Source organism: Ustilago hordei, assembly GCF_900519145.1.
Source record: "Ustilago hordei strain Uho2 genome assembly, contig: UHO2_contig_02, whole genome shotgun sequence".
In the NCBI taxonomy this organism is placed as follows: domain Eukaryota; kingdom Fungi; phylum Basidiomycota; class Ustilaginomycetes; order Ustilaginales; family Ustilaginaceae; genus Ustilago; species Ustilago hordei.
This window is the reverse complement of record NW_024545252.1, coordinates 271,311-290,938: the sequence shown is the minus strand read 5'-3', so window position 1 is coordinate 290,938 and position 19,628 is coordinate 271,311. Positions and strand designations below refer to the sequence as shown.

The window sequence follows — 19,628 nt, the reverse complement described above, 5'->3', positions numbered from 1 at the left end:
TGAATGAGAGAGAGAGGGTGGGGGGGATGAGGGTTATGCGAGCCCGGTTAAGCGATCCCAATCCAACTGCAAGCTAAAGTATTCCGACCAATACGTAGCTAGATCTTTCTGATTCAATCCTGGAGTTGGACTTCCTTCCTGCCCTCCTCCTGCTGCTGCTACTTGCATTCTTTCCCCTTCCCTCGCTTTTTCTCTTTCGCTTACTACCCCAGCGCCGTTGTGAGTGGAGAAAGCTGTGGAAGGGGAGCTGATGCTGGAGGTCATTCTATCACTTGTTGAGGGGCTGTTCGAGCTTCTACCTCCTCCGCTTCCTACGGCTTGTACAGCTTCTCCGCCCGCGACGCTGGTGGCCGGGTAGGTAGGATCAGGTACAAACGGATCATAACAAAACTGTTTGCCTCCCACTTCTTGCTGGTCGTAAGTGTTGTTGAAGAGTGTAACGAGTGGGACGTTGGCGAGCGAACGGGGGAGAGGGGAGCCTGTTGAAGCAGCGGCTGTTAGAGCTGAGGTGAACAGTGACGTTGGTTCTCCATTGAATCCAATCGTTGTTGGCATGGATAATGTCGATGGGATAGAAGAAGGAAGATTGTTGTTGGTAGGTAGCATTGCGTTGCTACTTCCCATCATCATTGCTTGACTTGATCCTGTCCCGTTCGGACTCAAGAAAGGATTGCCGAAGATAGGAGGCAGAAAAGCACCCCCCTTGAAAGCATCACCAGTACCGTTGGAAGTCGGTCCAAAACTATGCTGCGTCGTCGTCGGTGTTGCCACACTAACCTCACTCATCCCATTCAAACTCCCATTGACACCACTCCCTGCACTAGCCTCATCCACCACCCCGTTTTCCTCCCCATTAGCACTACGAACAATGCTCGCAGCCTCAGGCATCTCCCTAGCAGCAACCGCCAATTTCCTCAACACCCTCAATCCATGTTTGGCCATCTTCAATCCGGTCCATCTCTCCGGCAGTCTATCAAAGAAATCCACCAGAATCGCTAAATCCTCCAATGCCGATTCGGCCTGTTTACTCTGTGGCTTTACGAAAACTATATACGCCCCTGCAATTGCGGCTTGGTAGGTATAGTATGCGATTTTCCAAAACATAGTTGCTCGTGCCCGACCCAAGAGATCGATCATTGTGGTTTGGGCCCGAGTTATGCGGCGAAGGGCTTGGGTGCAGATGTGCAGACTCGTTTTGTTAAGGCTCGCGCTGCTGGAAGGTTTGGTCGGAGCATCGTCAGAGGAGGAGGAGGAGGGGAAAAGGTTCGAGCGATGGAGAGAGAGAAGGATATAGAAAACTTCCACTGCGAGGTTTCCGGATTGATGAACTTCCATTAGGCCTTTGGTTTCGATGTCTACTCCAGCGGCAGCGTAGTTTTGGATCGCTTCTTCATCCTCTCCCGACCCCAATAGGTTGATGCGGCCAATGTCGGGTCTGTATCGTTCCGGAATATTCGCATACCAGCTGAGTACTTTTTCGGTAAAATCAATGATCTTTTCTTGACTCCAACTCCTATCCTGATTCTCATCCAGATAGATCCTTGCAAACTGCGAAAACTCGCACTGGAGTGTAGCATACGTGGTAACGCCTGCGGTACCAGGAAATCTACAGCTGAACCTAGTAATTCCAAGTGGACGGCCAAAGATCGAGGATAGAATCACATCTTGATGCACCACCGCCCACCAAAGTCTTCTTCTCGTATCAGCCTCGATGGGGTCCCAATCGCGTTTGATCTTGTTTGGATCTACGTGGAGACCTATACTCTGAGCTTGACGCGCTACTGATCCGAGCAAGGGCCAGAAGGAAGCAGCGCGTTCAGTGTTGAGCAAATATGCGCCGATGAGCAGCTGCGAATGGATCGTTTGAAGTGTTGGGGCGGAGAGGAAGCTGCATAGACGGAGAGATTGGTATGCGGCGGAGAGGAAAAGGTCGGATACCATTGCTGGTGACCTTGTGCTATTCGAAGAGGATTGTTGCTGTGCTTCTCCGTCGGCTGTGGGGATTGGAGAGGAAGCACGACTGGGCTGCTGCGAAGCCTCACCAGCTAAAAACGCATCTAACATCCTCACTTTCCTATCCACTCCAACTGTTGTACTTTCCAAATCGCAATTCTTGCCCAGTGCACAGATCATCAAGAATACCGCCAACCACGGAAGACTGACCTGAGATTGCTGTTTGCGATCCATCCGACTGAACGTTCTTGCATAATCTATGGCCGTTGGAATCGTAAGTGCGGGACACATGGCCGAAAAATGCCTAACAAAGCTGGCACAGATACTATCAAAGTCTTCCGGCTTGGGAAAGAACGGCAAGACCTCCTCGATAAAGGCCGTACCTGAACTCCAAATGGTCGCAAACGGAAAGGTGTCGCGGGAAGGATCAAGCACGCTGCTGAAGGCGGACTGCATATCTCTGCTCGCCATCGTTTCGTGTATGCTGCTCGCAACATTGCCCGTGGGGGAGCGGGAGGAGGAGGCGGTAGAAGCAGCAACTTTGCGCAAGACTTTATCCCCGGAGGTGCTGTCGCCGTAGTACATCTGGGTGCCGTTGATGTTTTTAAGCAAGTCCAAGTCGTCTGTGTTTTGGGGAGGTTTGGAGCTTCGACGTTGGAAATGGCTGTTATAGATGGAGGGTGTTGCTGAGATGTGCGCGTATCTGTTGTCTGGTGCTGGAGAGGAAGCTGCTTCATTGATGGGCCGCATTGAGTCGCGAGAGGAAGCAGAGGCATGACGATGGATCGGCGAAAGTTGACTGGAAGGAGAAGCATGCGATGCAGGACCAGGCCAATGCAAGATGCGAGATTTGACCGCGTTCGAGTCCGCATCCTGATGCTGAGGCCCTGCAATCTCTGCTAGCATCTGCAAACCCCTAGCTGCATGCAAATCATTTGCGCTCGAATGTGCACGGTGTCGATCCGCCGATGTCGATGCATGTGACCAATGCGAGTGTGGCCGGTGCTGCGGTGAGGAGTAGGAACGTGGTGAAGCGGGAGCAGCAGACGATTGCTGAGTTCGCAGTAGATGCTGTAGGCGACGTGTCTCGCTACGTGCTTCTTCAAGTTCTCTTTGAAGTAGAGCTAATTGGCGGTTGTCTGGTGAAGAGGCATCGGGTTGATCGTCGTCGTCCGAGTCGTCGTAAGTTGCGTTGCGTTTGAATGAGCTACCACCAGAAGCAGGAAGCTGGGGTAGACGAGGATCATAGCTGCAGTCGTTGCTTTGGCCTGAACGAGCGCAACGGCCGCAAGCAGGACGACCTCGGTCACAGGCTCGTTTGCCTTTGAGACAGGGAATGCAGGATTTGGGGATACGAAGACGCTTTCGTTTGGCTGGCTGACCGTCGTCGTGTGTAGCGGTAAGTCCTTTTTCCTCAGGCATGATCGATTTCAGGTGGTGGTGTCAAAAGCCTGATCCAGAGTCTTCTCTGCGGAGATAAGGAGCAGGTTTGCTCGTGCCACGTGTGGTGTATGCTGTCTTTGCTGCACGGAGCGGAGAGAGTCAAGCTGGTCAAGAAGTTGTCAATGGAGGCTGAATGAAGCCCTGGCGATGGTTGAGATGGTTGTGATGGATGTGATAGGTGTGATGGATGTTGATGGTGAATGCAGAAAGAGAAGAGAGAGAGGTGGTGGCTGAGAGTGATAAGCAAATTGACCCCGGACTGAATTGATATGATGGACGGAGAAATGGCAAAGTTGCAAAAACTGTTGTAATAAAGGAATCACTCAGCAACGATGATCGGGAGATATCAGCCAAAGTATGGTGTTCAAGCTAAAGAGCAAAACACTATACTATATTGACATACTAGAAGTGAATGTGGTGGGAGCCTCGAGCTCCCTGCTAGACTTATATACAAACATGTGGTACATGCCCAACTGTGGGTGTATCCTACCTAATGACAGTGTGTAGCAACAAGTGGGACATGGTTGCATCCAATCTCTGTCTTGTATTGGCTCAGCCTGATTCCCTGTCTGATTTGCCTCACCCAATCCTGATCAGACCTACTTTATCTGATTGCCAACTGAATCTGCTCCACCCAATCCTCTACAGATCTGATCTACATTATCCCTAGATCTGACTAGATTGCAATCCCCAACACCCCCTCTCAATCTGGTTTGTCCTTATAATGTTGTCAGTCCTAATAACTGTCTAAGGTATGTGAGCCTTGGTGCCACAAGGGGCTTCATCAGAATATCCACAAGGTTCTTGCTGCTTTGGATGGGGGTGATTGTGAGTCAACCATCAGCAACTTTGTCCCACAAGAAGAAGTGTGTGATATCAATGTGCTTTGTCCTCTTGAAGTGCTGTGGATCATTAGCAATGACTCTTGCTCCATACAAGTCACTGTACAAGATTGGTATGGTTGGGTTAAGTACCAGTTCCTGGTCACATGAGTGCAGTACAGAAGTTTTGGCAGTGACATAGATTGAGGATGATCTTGGTAATGACTGGCCCAGTTCTCACAAGAACATGGATGTCCATAGCGTTTCCCTTGCCGCTGTCAACAACCTTCTTATGAAATGACAATGCTGCCCACATGAAGCTAAATTAATGTTGGAGATGAAGACGATATTACTTGATGCTGGGTTTTGCTTGCAGAGATGGTGGCGATGAGCTAAGGACATGCATGCACAGTTGAGCCTTTTTTGACAAAAATATGAAGCCTCTCGCCCGAGAAAGCTCTAATCGACAAGTGAATGTGTAAAATGTGATTGAAATACGAAACTCAACAAAACAACCTATCGGCCGGTATGTAATGCATATGGAGGTTGGTGACACTGCGGCTGCCAGTGCGATGTATTTGGCTTCGACCGAACTGTTTGCTACAGTCAGCCACAATTGGGAAGACTAACTGCATATGAAACTGTCAATAGCAAAGACATACCCTATCATTGAACAGCAACATTCTTGTGATCCTGCCCAATCTGAGTCAGTCCAACATGTCAACACCTTCTTACTACTGATCTGGCTTGCCACTAGGCTGACATCAATCATTCCTATTAGATACCTGATGATCTGTTTCACAGCAACTAGGTGTTTGCTTGATGGATTGGCAATGAAACAGGTACATTGTCCAATGGCAAAAGCTATGTTGGGTTGAGTTCCTTGCATGATCCAGAGTAGCAGTCTGACCAGTGAAGTGTAGTACCTGATCTCTTCTGCATTGGCTGTGTCACCTTGTCATGGACCCATCATGTTGATTGCTTCTGTAGCTGGTGATTGTGTTGACCATGCCTCATGCATGCCAAACTTTTTGAGTAGTCCTTTGATGTACCAGTTTGATCAATTGAAAGCATTTGCAACTCACAATCATATTTGACATTCATGCTGATGATGTGTGAGACATTTCCTTGATCTGTGATGCTGAAGATGCTGGATAACTGCTGTCTGACTGAATTGACACATTGCAACACTGCTCTGATGACAAGTAGATTGTCAATGTAGATCACAAGCATTACCATGGTGTCTTTGGTTCCTCATGTGTAGATGCATGGCTCTGTGCAACACTGTTTGAATCCAAACACCTGTAATTGCTTGTTGAGGGCAGCATGCCAGAGTCTACCTGCCTGCTTGAGGCCATATAGTGCCTTCTTGAGATGGTAGCACTTCCCATCACTGTTGGGTGCCTCAATTGTGGGGGGGTTTGCATGTGGACCATTTTGTCTATTTTTCCATTTAAGAATGCCATGCTCATGTCTAGTTGGACGACGTGCAGCCTGTTGTCAGAGGTTGCGCACCTGAAACCCGAAATCTGTGGTAGAAAGCAGTTACAATTAATCTCAGCGAGATCTGTGGTAAAAGCCTTCTATTATTGTTCTTGCTGGAATATGTTGTAGAAGCCTTCTATGACTGTTCTTGCTTGAATATGTAGTAACTGCCATCTATTGCAGATTTTGACTGACCACTGTGGGCACTCCATTCAGAGGTAGCTCAGCATGATCAATAACCAGTAGATACATTGAGATGACACCAAGGTCTGGTGTGAATGTGCTTGTGCTGACACAAGTGTCCAGTGTGTTGATTGAATGATTGAATGATCCCTGGACTGCAGTGGACAACTGCCTTCAGTTCTAATGATTGAGAGAACTGGACTGCAGTATGAACTGCCTTTGGTGTTAATCAATATCTGGACCACCATAGATACCACCTTCAGATGATGTCAATGAGCAGTGATACAACACATGTGCTATATAGAAGCAATGCTCTGCAATTGCAACTGTTGACAGAATACTAATGTATACTTATGTGAAAGCTATAACTAGTAGATATGGTGTAGAGTGGATGGGGATCCACCCGACCACTACGACGAAGAGCAAGTGTGTGTTATATGTGTCACAGGGTCGGCTGGCCAGCGCAAGAGAGTGCGCCAAATGATCAGCGGCAGTTATGGTAATGTCGCGTAATGGAGCAGTATATGAAGGGTGCGCAGAAGATCAACATATGAAGGGTGCGCCAGATTGATCAGCACGCCTCAACTAGTCAGCCGATATGAACAAGTACTCGGAGCTGTGCCGACGTGACCACATGACCAAGGGGTTGGGTCACAAGGTTCAACAAGTGACTAAAGGGGTTTCACAAGACAAGTCATGATGGAACTGTGCCAATGTGACCACATGACCAAGGGGTATGGTCATGAGTGTCATGGGCCTGGATGCTCAAGAAGCAGGAGGGTCACAGGTTCATATGGAAGGAGCACAGGTATCGAAGACCTAGTCGATACCAGTAGAGAGCATGGTCGTAGTGCAGTCTCCATGGAGACCATGGACTCCTATGGACTCACATGCAAAGGAGAACCGAGCCACATGCGAGGAGGGCCAGGCACAGCCACGAGGAGGACCAAGCTCAAGGAGCAGGCACAGCCACGAAGAGGACCAAGCTCAAGGAGCATGCAGATGGTTACCACTCAGGGGCTCGAGAGACAAGAGCCAAAGGAACTGACACTGATCAAAGGAGGAGGAGCAGTGTCGAAGGAGTCGACACCAGGTCATGAGGAGGAGGAGCAGTGTCGAAGGAGTCGACATCAGGTCATGAGGAGGAGGAGCAGTGTCGAAGGAGTCGACACAGCTCAAGAGGCACAGGGGTGCCAAGCAGGAGAGGCCCCTGAGCAGTACTCGATGAAGAAGGTACTCTCTGGAGAGAGAGCAGGAGCAGCATCGCTGGCAATGCTGAGAAGAGGTATATAACCATGCTTTCTCATCATCAATAGGTCGAGTGGATCCTCATCCACTCTACTCACCATAACTAGTTATCACTTCAGCATAAGTATATATTAGTTTCAGTCAGCATAGCAGCAATCCATCAAAGGTTGCTCCTCATCGTAGTGTGTGTGTTGTATCACCACTACCTGACGTCCGAAGGCGCCCATAGCAGGTTAGCAGTCTGGATCAAGATAGAACCGAAGGCAGTAGTCCACTGCGGTCCGGGGATCACTTCAAGCATCAAGTCAACACACTGGACACTCGTGTTGATGCCACCAACCTTGCCACCAACCTTACCACCAACACCATCAACCTCATTATCATCGACATCACCAATCTCACCACCCACACCATCAACCTCATCATCATCAACACTCACACCAGACCTTGGTGTCATCATAACATTGATATTGATCGTGCCGAACTACCCCTGAACGGAGTGTCCACAGAGGTCAGCCGAAACCTACGATAGTATATACAACGAATGCCACCTGCTGTCACTGCACAACTTGATAGTCACTGATACCGAGACAATAGCTGTAACACAGTTTGATAGTCACCGAGTATCTCGACAGACCGACCTGGGTTTCAGGCGCGAGACCCCTGACAATGAGGTTCAACAAGTGACTAAAGGGGTTTCACAAGATAAAGTTGAGAGGGAGCTGTGTCGAAAGGGGGCATCACACATCAGGCAGAAGGAGAGCATGAAGGTGAGAGGGCAGTGTTGCATAACCCTTACACCATGCAAATGGCAGGAGCGCAGTATCAAAGGGGTTGGTGCCAGCAGGACAAGACAGTGCCTAACAGGGGACAAAGGCCCCTCAAGAGGAGCAGGATAAGTGCCAAGGGGAAACACCAACTGGACACATAAATACTCTCATTCTACCATAGCATATGAGTGGATGGGCATCCACTCTGACTTGACTTTACTTACTTTATACTTACTTACTCGGTTATGTATCATCGCAATAGCAGTGCTCTTGCAAATGACTCTCAATGTGTGTGTTGTATCACCGTTAGTCGACAACTGTAGGTGGTGTTCTTCACACTAGCAGTCCAGTTCATTACTGTAGGTGGTGTTCTTCAACACCTGCAGTCCAGTTCATTACTGTAGGTGGTGTTCTTCAACACCTGCAGTCCAGTCCCTTGCTGTAGGCGGTGTTGCTCGACACCAGCAGTCCAGTTGGTTATTGTAGGTGGTGATTCACACCAGCAGTCCAGTAACTCCCATCCTCTGTAGGCAATTAGCATATCATGGTCCAGATGACATCCAAGAGCATTATCAACAGTACTACGAACACTCATACTGTAGGGGAGGGTGTATCACCCACTCACCAACAAACAATGTTTGTGCTGTGCAACCTCTGAATGGAGTGTTCAAGGTGGTCAGTCAAGACTTACTAGGCGACAATGCTTGGTTACGTTTAGGCGAATCATATCGAGTAGACCTTACTCAATCAACCTCAGTTAGTCTCTGGCGCGCGATCGCTTACAGGCGACTTAGTGTATATCAATCGAAGGAACTGGAAGACGAGACGACCAACCCCAAAGTTGGACATGAGGTTCGCAGGCCCATACCTGATCAAAGAAAGGATTGGTAGAAGGGCATATCAAATCAGTCTACCAGTAAACCTCCAAGTCCACAATGTGTTTCACATATCAATGTTGGAGCCAGCTAGGACGAGCACACTTCCACATCACTCACAGATTCCAGTAGAGCCACCATTACCAGAAGAGGACCTCGAATTTGAGGTCAAGGCCTTACTGGACAAATGAGTTTGGAATCACAAGATAGAATACAGGGTACTCTGGCAAGGGTACCCAGAAGAAGCAGCATCATGGGAGTCGATCAACCTTCTTGATTGCCCAACCCTCATCCAGGAGTATGAGGAATCGGCAGGGGAATGACAACTATAAAGTTTCAAAAAAGCGACACAAATGGAGAAGAGCAAAACATATCAACGGAAGGCAAAATTCTGTTCAAATTTCGTAGCATCTCATGCAAGTCGACAAAAGACACAGTCTTTTAAAAGAAAAAAGGAGCAAAAGAAAATTGAATTGAGAGGAAGATACAAATGTGTCATTACACATCACATTCATGAACAGGAATGAGAGGAGGACAAACCCAGCATCCATGGAAGAGGAAATCAGGATTCTCGCCAGGTACTGTGACAGACTCATGAGGTTGATGCTCCAAGTGCAACTTATCATGACAATCAAGGTACAAGAAAAGAATCCAAATGATTGGGAACACCATTGCTCAGCTAGGTGAGCACCAGAGAACACCAATGGCAAATATCCATTCATCAGAGGTGTTGGAATCAGTCACTCAATCATTGGCACAAATGAATCCTGGACCATAACCATTGGTCACAGTCAGATGCACACACTCTGCCAGGTGAGCACCCCGAGGCTGCCTGTTGGGGGGACTGTCACCAAGGTACTCCATGTCTGGAGAAATGGGAATTGTCTGTTCGCAATGTGACAAGTTGCCAAGGTGACAATGAGTGCAGGTGCGAGGAACATGACCGTAAGGGATGAAGGGGTTGACAAATGCAGAAGGAAAACAACTAAAAAAAGGGGGTTAGCATTGGCAGTAAGAAAGAGAATGGTGTACAAAAGACTACTTACGGGAGACTAAGACTAGCACACTGGGTGCATTGCCAGCTAGGCCAGGGCATACAACCCTTGGTCATTCGAAGCATGGCCAGACAGTGCAGTTGCCATTTGGTCGAAGAACCTCTACCTACCTCCCACTCTGGAGGATAGTCCCCAGTAGCAATTTTTACCACCAGCCTAGACACCACCAATCCTTCAGACCAACCAGCTATCTCACCATTGGTAGGTACATGATGATCAAGGGAAGGAGGGGCTGGAGTACATGCCAAGTCTACTTCCACAGCATCACGATGGTCAGAGGAAGAAGTTGTGGGGCGTTCCAGGTCAAGGAACAAAGGATCGGGTCTGTACACATGCCCAAGGGAGGAGCAGAGGGAAAGCAAGGAAGCAGCCAGGCTCGGGAAGGCCAAGTCATCAGGAAGGGAAGACGTAGGCAACAGGGGAGTCTGGATAGAAGAAGTCAGACTAGGCAATGGGGGAGTCTGGATAGAAGAAGTTGGACTCTGAGGGGTGGGGTTGTCATTAGAAACCTCGACCATTGTAGTAGGAGGTGAAGGGGAAGTCCTCGAAGGATGAGAACGATGAAGACGGGGCATACCAAGTAGAGGGATATCAGTTGCATGATATGGTAAGAGGAGAAGAAAGAGGGGACAAAAAGAAAGACAAAGGAGGGCTTATATAACCTCGATGGAGCTCAGCTCTGGAAGGGGGGGTAATGTCACAGGGACGGCTGGCCTGCACAAGAGAGTGCGCCAGATGATCAGCAGCAGTTATGATAATGTCGTGTAACGGAGCAGTATATGAAGGGTGCGCAGAAGATCAACATATGAAGGGTGCGCCAGATTGATCAGAGTCGACAACCATCGGGGATCAACAAGATTAATCAGGTTGGCAGCACACATGATTTACAAGATCGATCGAACCCCAGGAATCCAGATCAATCTCATGGGAACAGTCGGAGTCAGCTGGACCATTACGCTTCAACGAGTCGGCCGATCCAAACAAGTACTCGGAGCTATGCTGATGACGGAGGCAGTCAGATCAGCATGCCTCAACTAATCGGCTGATCCAAACAGGTATTCGGAGCTGTGCCGATGTCGGAATCAGTCAGATCAGCATGCTTCAACTAGTTGGCCGATCCAAGCAAGTATTCGGAGCTGTGCTGATGTGACCACATAACCAGGGGGTATGGTCACGAGGTTCAAAAGGGGATTCACAAGATTAAGATGAAAGGGGGGCTGTGCCGAAAGGGGGCATCCCACATCAGACAGAAGGAGAGCATGAAGGCGAGAGGGCAGTGTTGCATAACCCTTACGCTGAGCAAAACGGTAGGAGCACAGTATCGAAGGGGATGATGCCAGCAGGGCAAGGCAGTGCCTAACAGGGGACAAAGGCCCCTCAAGAGGAGCAGGATAGGTGTCGAGGGAAAACACCAATTGAATGTATAAATACTCTCTTTCTACCATAGCATTCAAGTGGACTGGCATCCACTCAGAAAACTCTACTACTTACTCTATACTTACTAGGTTACGTATCTTCACAATAGCAGTGCTCTTGCAACAACTCTCAATGTGTGTGTTGTATCACCGTTAGTTGACAACTGTAGGCAGTGTTCCTTACACTAGTGGTCCAGTTCATTACTGTAGGTGGTGTTCTTTACACTAGTGGTCCAGTTCATTACTGTAGGCAGTGTTCTCACACTAGCAGTCCAGTTCCTTGCTGTAGGTGGTGTTGCTCGACACCAGCAGTCCAGTCAGTTATTGTAGGTGGTGTTTTACACCAGCGGTCCAGTAACTCACGTTCTCTGTAGGCGATTGGCATATCGCAGTCCAGATGATGTCCAAGAGCATATCAACAGTACTACGAACACTCGTACTGTAGGGGAGGGTGTATCACGCACTCACCAACAAACAATGTCTGTGCCATGCAACCTCTGAATGGAGTGTTCAAGGCGGTCAGTCAAGACTTACTAGGCGATGATGCTTGGTTATGTTTAGGCGAATCATATCGAGTAGACCTTACTCAATCAACCCCAGCTAGTCTCTGGCGCGCGACCGCTTACAGATGCTCTCCTGAACGGTTACCCGTGATACCCAATGAGTGAGGCCTGGGGAACGGATGTCGACTAACCACTGTCAGCACTCCATACAGAGGTAACACGGCAAGTTCAGCTCCTAGCAATGGTGTAGTGCAACATCAGCATGAGTGTCGAGGCATCGATGTAGCACTGTTAGTGACGGAGCTAGTGCTCGGTCATTGTTGCTGGCAGCGGTTAGGTATAGGGACTGGTAGAGGTTCCAGGCCTGCAGTGGAGGTTCCACCTGTAGTTGAGGTGCTACAGCATCGATGTAGGTGTTGATGATGTCATATACAGTACTCTTCATTCGATGATGAAGACTCAGACTTGTACTGATTGCAATAGGTGGAATTGCGATGTGCAACGTATAAAGAATGTTGCTGTTCGTGTAGTATAACATATGGTTACGATCACTGTGAAGTTTTTAGTAGAGTGGATGAGTCTCCGCTCATCCAGTAGCATGGAAGGATAGTATATATACAAAACTGTACCAAAATCGCAACCTAGCACTGTCACACAACCTGCATGTGACATCGCTCAGGCCTTGCTTGGTAATGCTGACTTCAGCACCTTTCTGAGCCACCAAGCCAACTACACTTCCAGAGTGATTGTTCCCTAGCAATTCATCAAGTGTCTGATCATCATTGATCGACAACATTGACCTCCCACATGCCCAACAGGGTGGTGCTGCTCAACAACCCTCCCATCTGTTCCTGCCACCAGTAGTCCCTGATGTCCAGTGAGCTATGGTCATCTACTGGATTTCCCTGGGATCTGCTGAGCCAGGCTCTTACACTGGCCCTCAGCCAATTTAGCCTCTCCATCTGTGCAGATGGCGCAGACTCCATTTCAGCTGATGGCGCAGACTCCATTTCGGCTGACCGGCTCCCGTGACACAAGGTTGCTCCTCATCGTAGTGTGTGTGTTGTATCACCACTACCTGACGTCCGAAGGCGCCCCATAGCAGGTTAGCGGTCCGGATTAAGATAGAACTGAAGGCAGTAGTCCACTGCGGTCTGGGGATCACCTTAAGCATCAGTCAACACACTGGACACTCATGTTGACACCACCAACCTTATCACCAACGCCATCAACCTCATCATCATCAACACTCACACCAGACCTTGGTGTCATCATAATCTACGCATTGATATTGATCGTGCCGAGCTACCCCTGAATGGAGTGTCCACAGAGGTCAGCCAAAACCTATGACAGTATATACAATGAATGCCACCCACTGTCATCATGTAACTTGATAGTTGCCAAGCAGCTAGCTCTTTGAGACCGATACCGAGACAATAGCTGTCACACAGTTTGATAGTCACTGAGTATCTCGACAGACCGACCTGGGTTTCAGGCGCGAGACCCCTGACACATATCCTCTCTCACAGATTTCGCTCAAATCGGTTCCAACTCCCTTTTTACCGATTTTTCCTTTTCCCGCCTCCTCTTCGTGCCTCATGCTCATATTAGTCTCGTTCCCCCCCCCCCGATGCCTCATACTCCTGGATGAGGTCAGGGCAGTTGAGGTTTGACATCAGCTCCCAGGAAGCAGCTTCTTCTGGGTATCCTTGCCATAATACTTTGTATTCCATCATCTGGCTGCATGTGCATTTCCTGATGAGTGCTTCCACTTCGAATTTGAGCTCTTCATCTGGTAGCAGTGGCATGACTGGTTGGGCTGATTGTTGAGGTAGAGAGCTTGTCTTTGCTGGTTCGAGCATGGAGACATGGAACACATCATGGACTCTGAGGTTTGCTGGCAATGTGATTCGATATGCTCTGCAGCCCACCCTTTCCTGAACCAGGTAGGGTCCTGCAAACTGTCAGAGGTCGCGCGCCTGAAACCTGAGATCTGTAGTAAGACCGCTTCTATTACAGATCCTGTCGAGATATGTGATTGTATGTGTAGTATTATGATTCTCATTGAGTTATGCCATAGTGATGTCCTTATGACTTTACTTGCTCAAATCTGTGATTGGGGTTGTGCTATTGCAGATTTCAACTGACCACTGTGGACACTCCATCCAGAGGTAGCTTGGCACAATCAATAATGATATGAACTGTACTGACACCAAGGTCTGGTGTGAGTATGAATGCTTGGTGGTGTCAACATGAGTGTCCAGTGTGTCGACTTATTGCTTGAGGTGATCCCTGGACTGCAGTGGACTACTGCCTTCAGTTCTATCTTGAATCCAGACTGCTGGTTGCTATGAACCACCTTCGGATGTCAGTGAGTGGTGATACAACACATGTGCTACAATGAGAGGCAATCTACTTAATTGCAACTTTTGCTGACTGAAACTAATATGTACTTATGCTTGAAGTAATAACTAGTTGATATGGTGTAGAGTGAATGAGGAGCCACTCATTCACCTATGACAAGAAAGTATGATTATATACCTCTTTGCAGTGTCACTGGTGACACTGCTCAGGCCCTCTCTCCAGAGGGTACCTTCTTCATCGAGTACTGTGCAGGAGTCCCTGTAACATCCCCTCCATCCTTACCTGAGCTGTGTCATGGGCCTGGATGCTCAAGAAGCAGGAGGGTCACTGGTTCATATGGAAGGAGCACAGGTATCGAAGACCTAGTCGATACCAGTAGAGAGCATGGTTGTAGTGCAGTCTACATGGAGACCATGGACTCCTATGGACTCACATGCAAAGGAGAACCAAGCCACATGCGAGGAGGGCCAGGCACAGCCACAAGGAGGACCAAGCTCAAGGAGCAGGCACAGCCACGAAGAGGACCAAGCTCAGATGGTTACCACTCAGGGGCTTGAGAGACAAGAGTCATAGGACACTGGCAAGCAGGTCCTGAGGAGGAGGAGCAGTGTCGAAGGAGTCAACACCAGGTTATGAGGAGGAGGAGCAGTGTCGAAGGAGTCAACACCACTCAAGAGGCACAGGGGTGCCAAGCAGGAGAGGCCCCTGAACAGTACTCGATGAAGAAGGTACTCTCTGGAGAGAGAGCAGGAGCAGCATCGCTGGCAATGCTGTGAAGAGGTATACAACCATGCTTTCTCATCATCATAGGTCGAGTGGATCCTCATCCACTCTACTCACCATACAACTAGTCAATACTTTAGAAACACAAGTACTCATTAGTTACAGTCAGCATAGCAGCAATCTATCAAGGTTGCTCCTCATCGTAGTGTGTGTGTTGTATCACCACTACCTGACGTCCGAAGGCGCCCATAGCAGGTTAGCGGTCCGGATATAGATAGAACCGAAGGCAGTAGTCCACTGCGGTCCGGGGATCACTTCAAGCATCAAGTCAACACACTGGACACTTGTGTTGATGCCACCAACCTTATCACCAACACCATCAACCTCATTATCATCAACACTCAACAACCTTATCACCAATGTCATCAACCTCATCATCATCAACTCTCACACCAGACCTTGGTGTCATCATAACTGAAGCATTGATATTGATCGTGCCGAGCTACCCCTTGTCACGGGTCTCGCGCCTGAAACCCAGGTCGGTCTGTCGAGATACTCGGTGACTATCAAACTGTGCGACAGCTATTGTCTCAGTATCGGTGACTATCAAGTTGTGCAGTGACAGCAGGTGGCGTTCGTTGTATATACTATCGTAGGTTTCGGCTGACCTCTGTGGACACTCCGTTCAGGGGTAGTTCGGCACGATCAATATCAATGCGTAGATTATGATGACACCAAGGTCTGGTGTGAGTGTTGATGATGATGAGGTTGATGGCGTTGGTGATAAGGTTGGTGGCGTCAACACAAGTGTCCAGTGTGTTGACTTGATGCTTGAAATGATCCCCGGACCGCAGTGGACTACTGCCTTCGGTTCTATCTATATCCGGACCGCTAACCTGCTATGGGCGCCTTCGGACGTCAGGTAGTGGTGATACAACACACACACTACGATGAGGAGCAACCTTTGATGGATTGCTGCTATGCTGACTGAAACTAATATATACTTATGCTGAAGTGATAACTAGTTATGGTGAGTAGAGTGGATGAGGATCCACTCGACCTATGATGATGAGAAAGCATGGTTATATACCTCTTCTCAGCATCGCCAGCGATGCTGCTCCTGCTCTCTCTCCAGAGAGTACTGTCAGGGGTCTCGCGCCTGAAACCCAGGTCGGTCTGTCGAGATACTCGGTGACTATCAAACTGTGCGACAGCTATTGTCTCGGTATCGGTGACTATCAAGTTGTGCAGTGACAGCAGGTGGCATTCGTTGTATATACTATCGTAGGTTTCAGCTGACCTCTGTGGACACTCCGTTCAGGGGTAGCTCGGCACGATCAATATCAATGTTATGATGACACCAAGGTCTGGTGTGAGTGTTGATGATGATGAGGTTGATGGTGTGGGTGGTGAGATTGGTGATGTCGATGATAATGAGGTTGATGGTGTTGGTGATAAGGTTGGTGGCATCAGCACGAGTGTCCAGTGTGTTGACTTGATGCTTGAAGTGATCCCCGGACCGCAGTGGACTACTGCCTTCGGTTCTATCTATATCCGGACTGCTAACCTGCTATGGGCGCCTTCGGACGTCAGGTAGTGGTGATACAACACACACACTACGATGAGGAGCAACCTTGATAGATTGCTGCTATGCTGACTGTAACTAATGAGTACTTGTGTTCTAAAGTATTGACTAGTTGTATGGTGAGTAGAGTGGATGAGGATCCACTCGACCTATTGATGATGAGAAAGCATGGTTATATACCTCTTCTCAGCATTGCCAGCGATGCTGCTCCTGCTCTCTCTCCAGAGAGTACCTTCTTCATCGAGTACTGCTCAGGGGCCTCTCCTGCTTGGCACCCCTGTGCCTCTTGAGCTGTGTCGACTCCTTCGACACTGCTCCTCCTCCTCATGACCTGGTGTCGACTCCTTCGACACTGCTCCTCCTCCTTTGATCAGTGACAGTTCCTTTGGCTCTTGTCTCTCGAGCCCCTGAGTGGTAACCATCTGCATGCTCCTTGAGCTTGGTCCTCTTCATGGCTGTGCCTGCTCCTTGAGCTTGGTCCTCCTCGTGGCTGTGCTTGGCCCTCCTTTGCATGTGAGTCCATAGGAGTCCATGGTCTCCATGGAGACTGCACTACGACCATGCTCTCTACTGATCTCGACTAGATTCTTCGATACCTGTGCTCCTTCCATATGAACCCGTGACCCTCCTGCTTCTTGAGCATCCAGGCCCATGACACCCCTGAACGGAGTGTCCACAGAGGTCAGCCGAAACCTACGATAGTATATACAACGAACGCCACCTGCTGTCACTGCACAACTTGATAGTCACTGATACCGAGACAATAGCTGTCACACAGTTTGATAGTCACCGAGTATCTCGACAGACCGACCTGGGTTTCAGGCGCGAGACCCCTGACAAGCTGTATGTTGACCTCTTTGACACAGCTCTTCCTCCTCATGACCTGTACACCAGTGTCAGCAACACAGCTCTCCTTCCTCCTAACTGGCGACTGTTCTCCTGACTCTTATCTTGTGAACCCCTGAGTGGTAACCAGCTGCATGTTTCTGAGCTTGGTCCCCATCTTGGCAGAGCTTGGTCCTCCTCACATGTGAATTCATCATATGAACATCCTTGTCACTGATCTCCACAGAATCTGCTATATGACCTCTCCTACTACTGATCTCAGTGGGATTCGTGATATCATCCTTGTTCATGCAGATCTCGATGGGATCTGTCATAGAACTATTTCTACTACAGATCTCAATGAATTCTGCTGCAAATCCCACAATCTGCCCAATTCCTCGATTCCTGTGCTCCCTTCATATGAGTTGATGGATCTTCTTACTTCTTGCGCATCCAGGCCCATGACACAAACCTGGTATCAAGCTTCGGGGTGTGTCGCCTCGTCTTCCAGTTCCAGCAATTGATGTAGACCATATCGCCAACCTTGAATTCGATGTCTTTGTGTTTTTGATTGTACTGGTCCACCATTTGATGTTGTGCCTCCCAGATCTGTTCCTGGAGGTACTTGCAATGCTGCTTTCCATCAACCAGGTACTTGAAACATTCTGGGTCATTTACTCCTAGTCACTGAGGTATGTCTGGATGGGCCTTGGGGTTCCATCCATAGCACACAAAGGATGGTGAGACCCCAATGCTGTTGTGGACTGTGTTGTTGTACACAAATGCTGCTGTCCTGAGCAGGTTGGCCCAATCATCTTGCTCATAGTTGCAGTACATCCAGAGATACTGCTCCACTACTTGGTTGACCCTCTCCATCTGGCCATCAGTTTGTGGATGATATGCTGTGCTGAGCAAATGCTTTGCACCCATGCTCTCAGCACACTCTTTCCATGCCTGTGAGATGAATTGTCTTCCTCTGTCTGAGACCATATGGTCAGGGAAACCAAAGTTTTTGACCACATGTCCCCAAATCGATATGGCAGTCTGTTTTGCCATGACTGTCTTATGAGTTGGGACCAGGATAGCATACTTAGTCAGTCTATTGATGATGATCAGGATGGAATCATACCCTTGTGAATGTGGCAAACCTTCAATGAAGTCCAGCAAGATGGAGCCCCATGGTCTGTCTGGTGTAGCAAGTGGTTGCAGCAAGCCATATGGATGGTGACAAGGGGCTTTGTATCTGGCACACACCAGGCAGCTGGCCACATAGTTGGCAATCCAAGCCATCATGTTTGGCCACCAATAGTGCAATTGTGCCACTCTGATGGTAGCATCTTGTCCCACATGTCCAGCTGTAAGACCATCATGACATTGGGACATCACCATAAAACACAAGTGTTCAACAGAGAGTGATTGCCCATCTACTTCCTTGGCACTTTGCAACTGGCAGTCATTAGTCCTTCCTGGCATGGTTACCTTTGGAATGACCAATCTACTGCCACTATGCCATAAGCTGTCCTTGGTCTCAAACAGCTTTTTCACATGGATCCCCTGCAGCTCCATGTCCAAGGGCTGAAAGATCTTGGTCAGCTCCTTGAGCCCTTGCATTGCTATGGCCTCCATTGTGAGCATGGGAGCCACTAATGCAGAATCATTGCCCAAGTGTGCTGTTACAACCGATTCCACTGAAATCTGTAGTATTGCATTTGGTACTACATTTTCTGCTGGAATTTGCTGTAACCTGCCTCCTATACCAATTTTGTCCTCCACTTTCTCAAACACCTGGGATGGCAGCAGTTGTCACACATTGTGCTCTTGTTCCTTGCCAATGGGTTGCATATCAGTTCATCTGGTGAGGGCATCAGGTTCTCCACCCTTATCCCCTGGCTGGTATTGCAGTGCGAAGTTGAAGTCAGCCAACAATACTGCCCACCTTGCTTGTTGCCCTGTGATATGGTGCTGCAACTTGAAGTACTTGAGCACCTCATGATCTGTGAGAATCACCAACTGGCTAGGCAATCCTGCTAGCATGTGTCACCACTGTGTGAGACATGCTACCACAGCAAGGAGTTCCTTGTCATGAATCTCATAGTTCTTTTCTGCAGATGACATCTTTCTTGAGTAGAATGCTATGGGGTGCCAATGTCCTTCATGCTCTTGTTTGAGTACTCTGGCAATGGTGAAGTCACTTGTGTCCATTTCCAACCTTGTTGGGAGATGATAGTTGAAATGCCATAGCACTCTGGCCATTGTGAATGCATGTATGAGTTTGTGAAAAGCCTGCTGAGCTTCCTCCAGCAACTCAAACTTCTTGAAACATTCCAATGGTTTCACCAGTGAGGTCAGTGGTCTGGCAATTTGAGCAAAGTGGGCTATG

At 48.7% G+C, this 19,628-nt stretch overlaps 4 protein-coding genes across 4 annotated transcripts; 2 read left to right on the top strand and 2 right to left on the bottom strand.

Moving 5' to 3' along the window:
* Positions 1-33: 33 nt before the first annotated feature.
* On the bottom strand, positions 34-3,375 carry UHO2_00864 (uncharacterized protein; the record flags this gene model as incomplete). Its single annotated transcript, XM_041553332.1, has 1 exon — positions 34-3,375. The coding sequence occupies one exon, from the start codon at positions 3,373-3,375 to the stop codon at positions 34-36; it is 3,342 nt and encodes a 1,113-aa protein (XP_041409266.1).
* A 3,233-nt stretch (positions 3,376-6,608) lies between these two features.
* UHO2_00863 (uncharacterized protein) lies at positions 6,609-7,178 on the top strand (the record flags this gene model as incomplete). The annotated part of the gene is made up of 1 exon (XM_041553331.1): positions 6,609-7,178. One exon carries the CDS (start codon positions 6,609-6,611, stop codon positions 7,176-7,178), a length of 570 nt encoding a protein of 189 aa, XP_041409265.1.
* Positions 7,179-15,566: 8,388 nt separating this feature from the next.
* On the top strand, positions 15,567-16,435 carry UHO2_00862 (uncharacterized protein; the record flags this gene model as incomplete). Its single annotated transcript, XM_041553330.1, has 3 exons — positions 15,567-15,760; positions 15,939-16,008; positions 16,166-16,435. The coding sequence occupies 3 exons, from the start codon at positions 15,567-15,569 to the stop codon at positions 16,433-16,435; spliced, it is 534 nt and encodes a 177-aa protein (XP_041409264.1).
* Positions 16,436-17,932: 1,497 nt separating this feature from the next.
* UHO2_00861 (uncharacterized protein) lies at positions 17,933-19,501 on the bottom strand (the record flags this gene model as incomplete). Its single annotated transcript, XM_041553329.1, has 2 exons — positions 17,933-19,033; positions 19,310-19,501. 2 exons carry the CDS (start codon positions 19,499-19,501, stop codon positions 17,933-17,935), a joined length of 1,293 nt encoding a protein of 430 aa, XP_041409263.1.
* Positions 19,502-19,628: the final 127 nt, after the last annotated feature.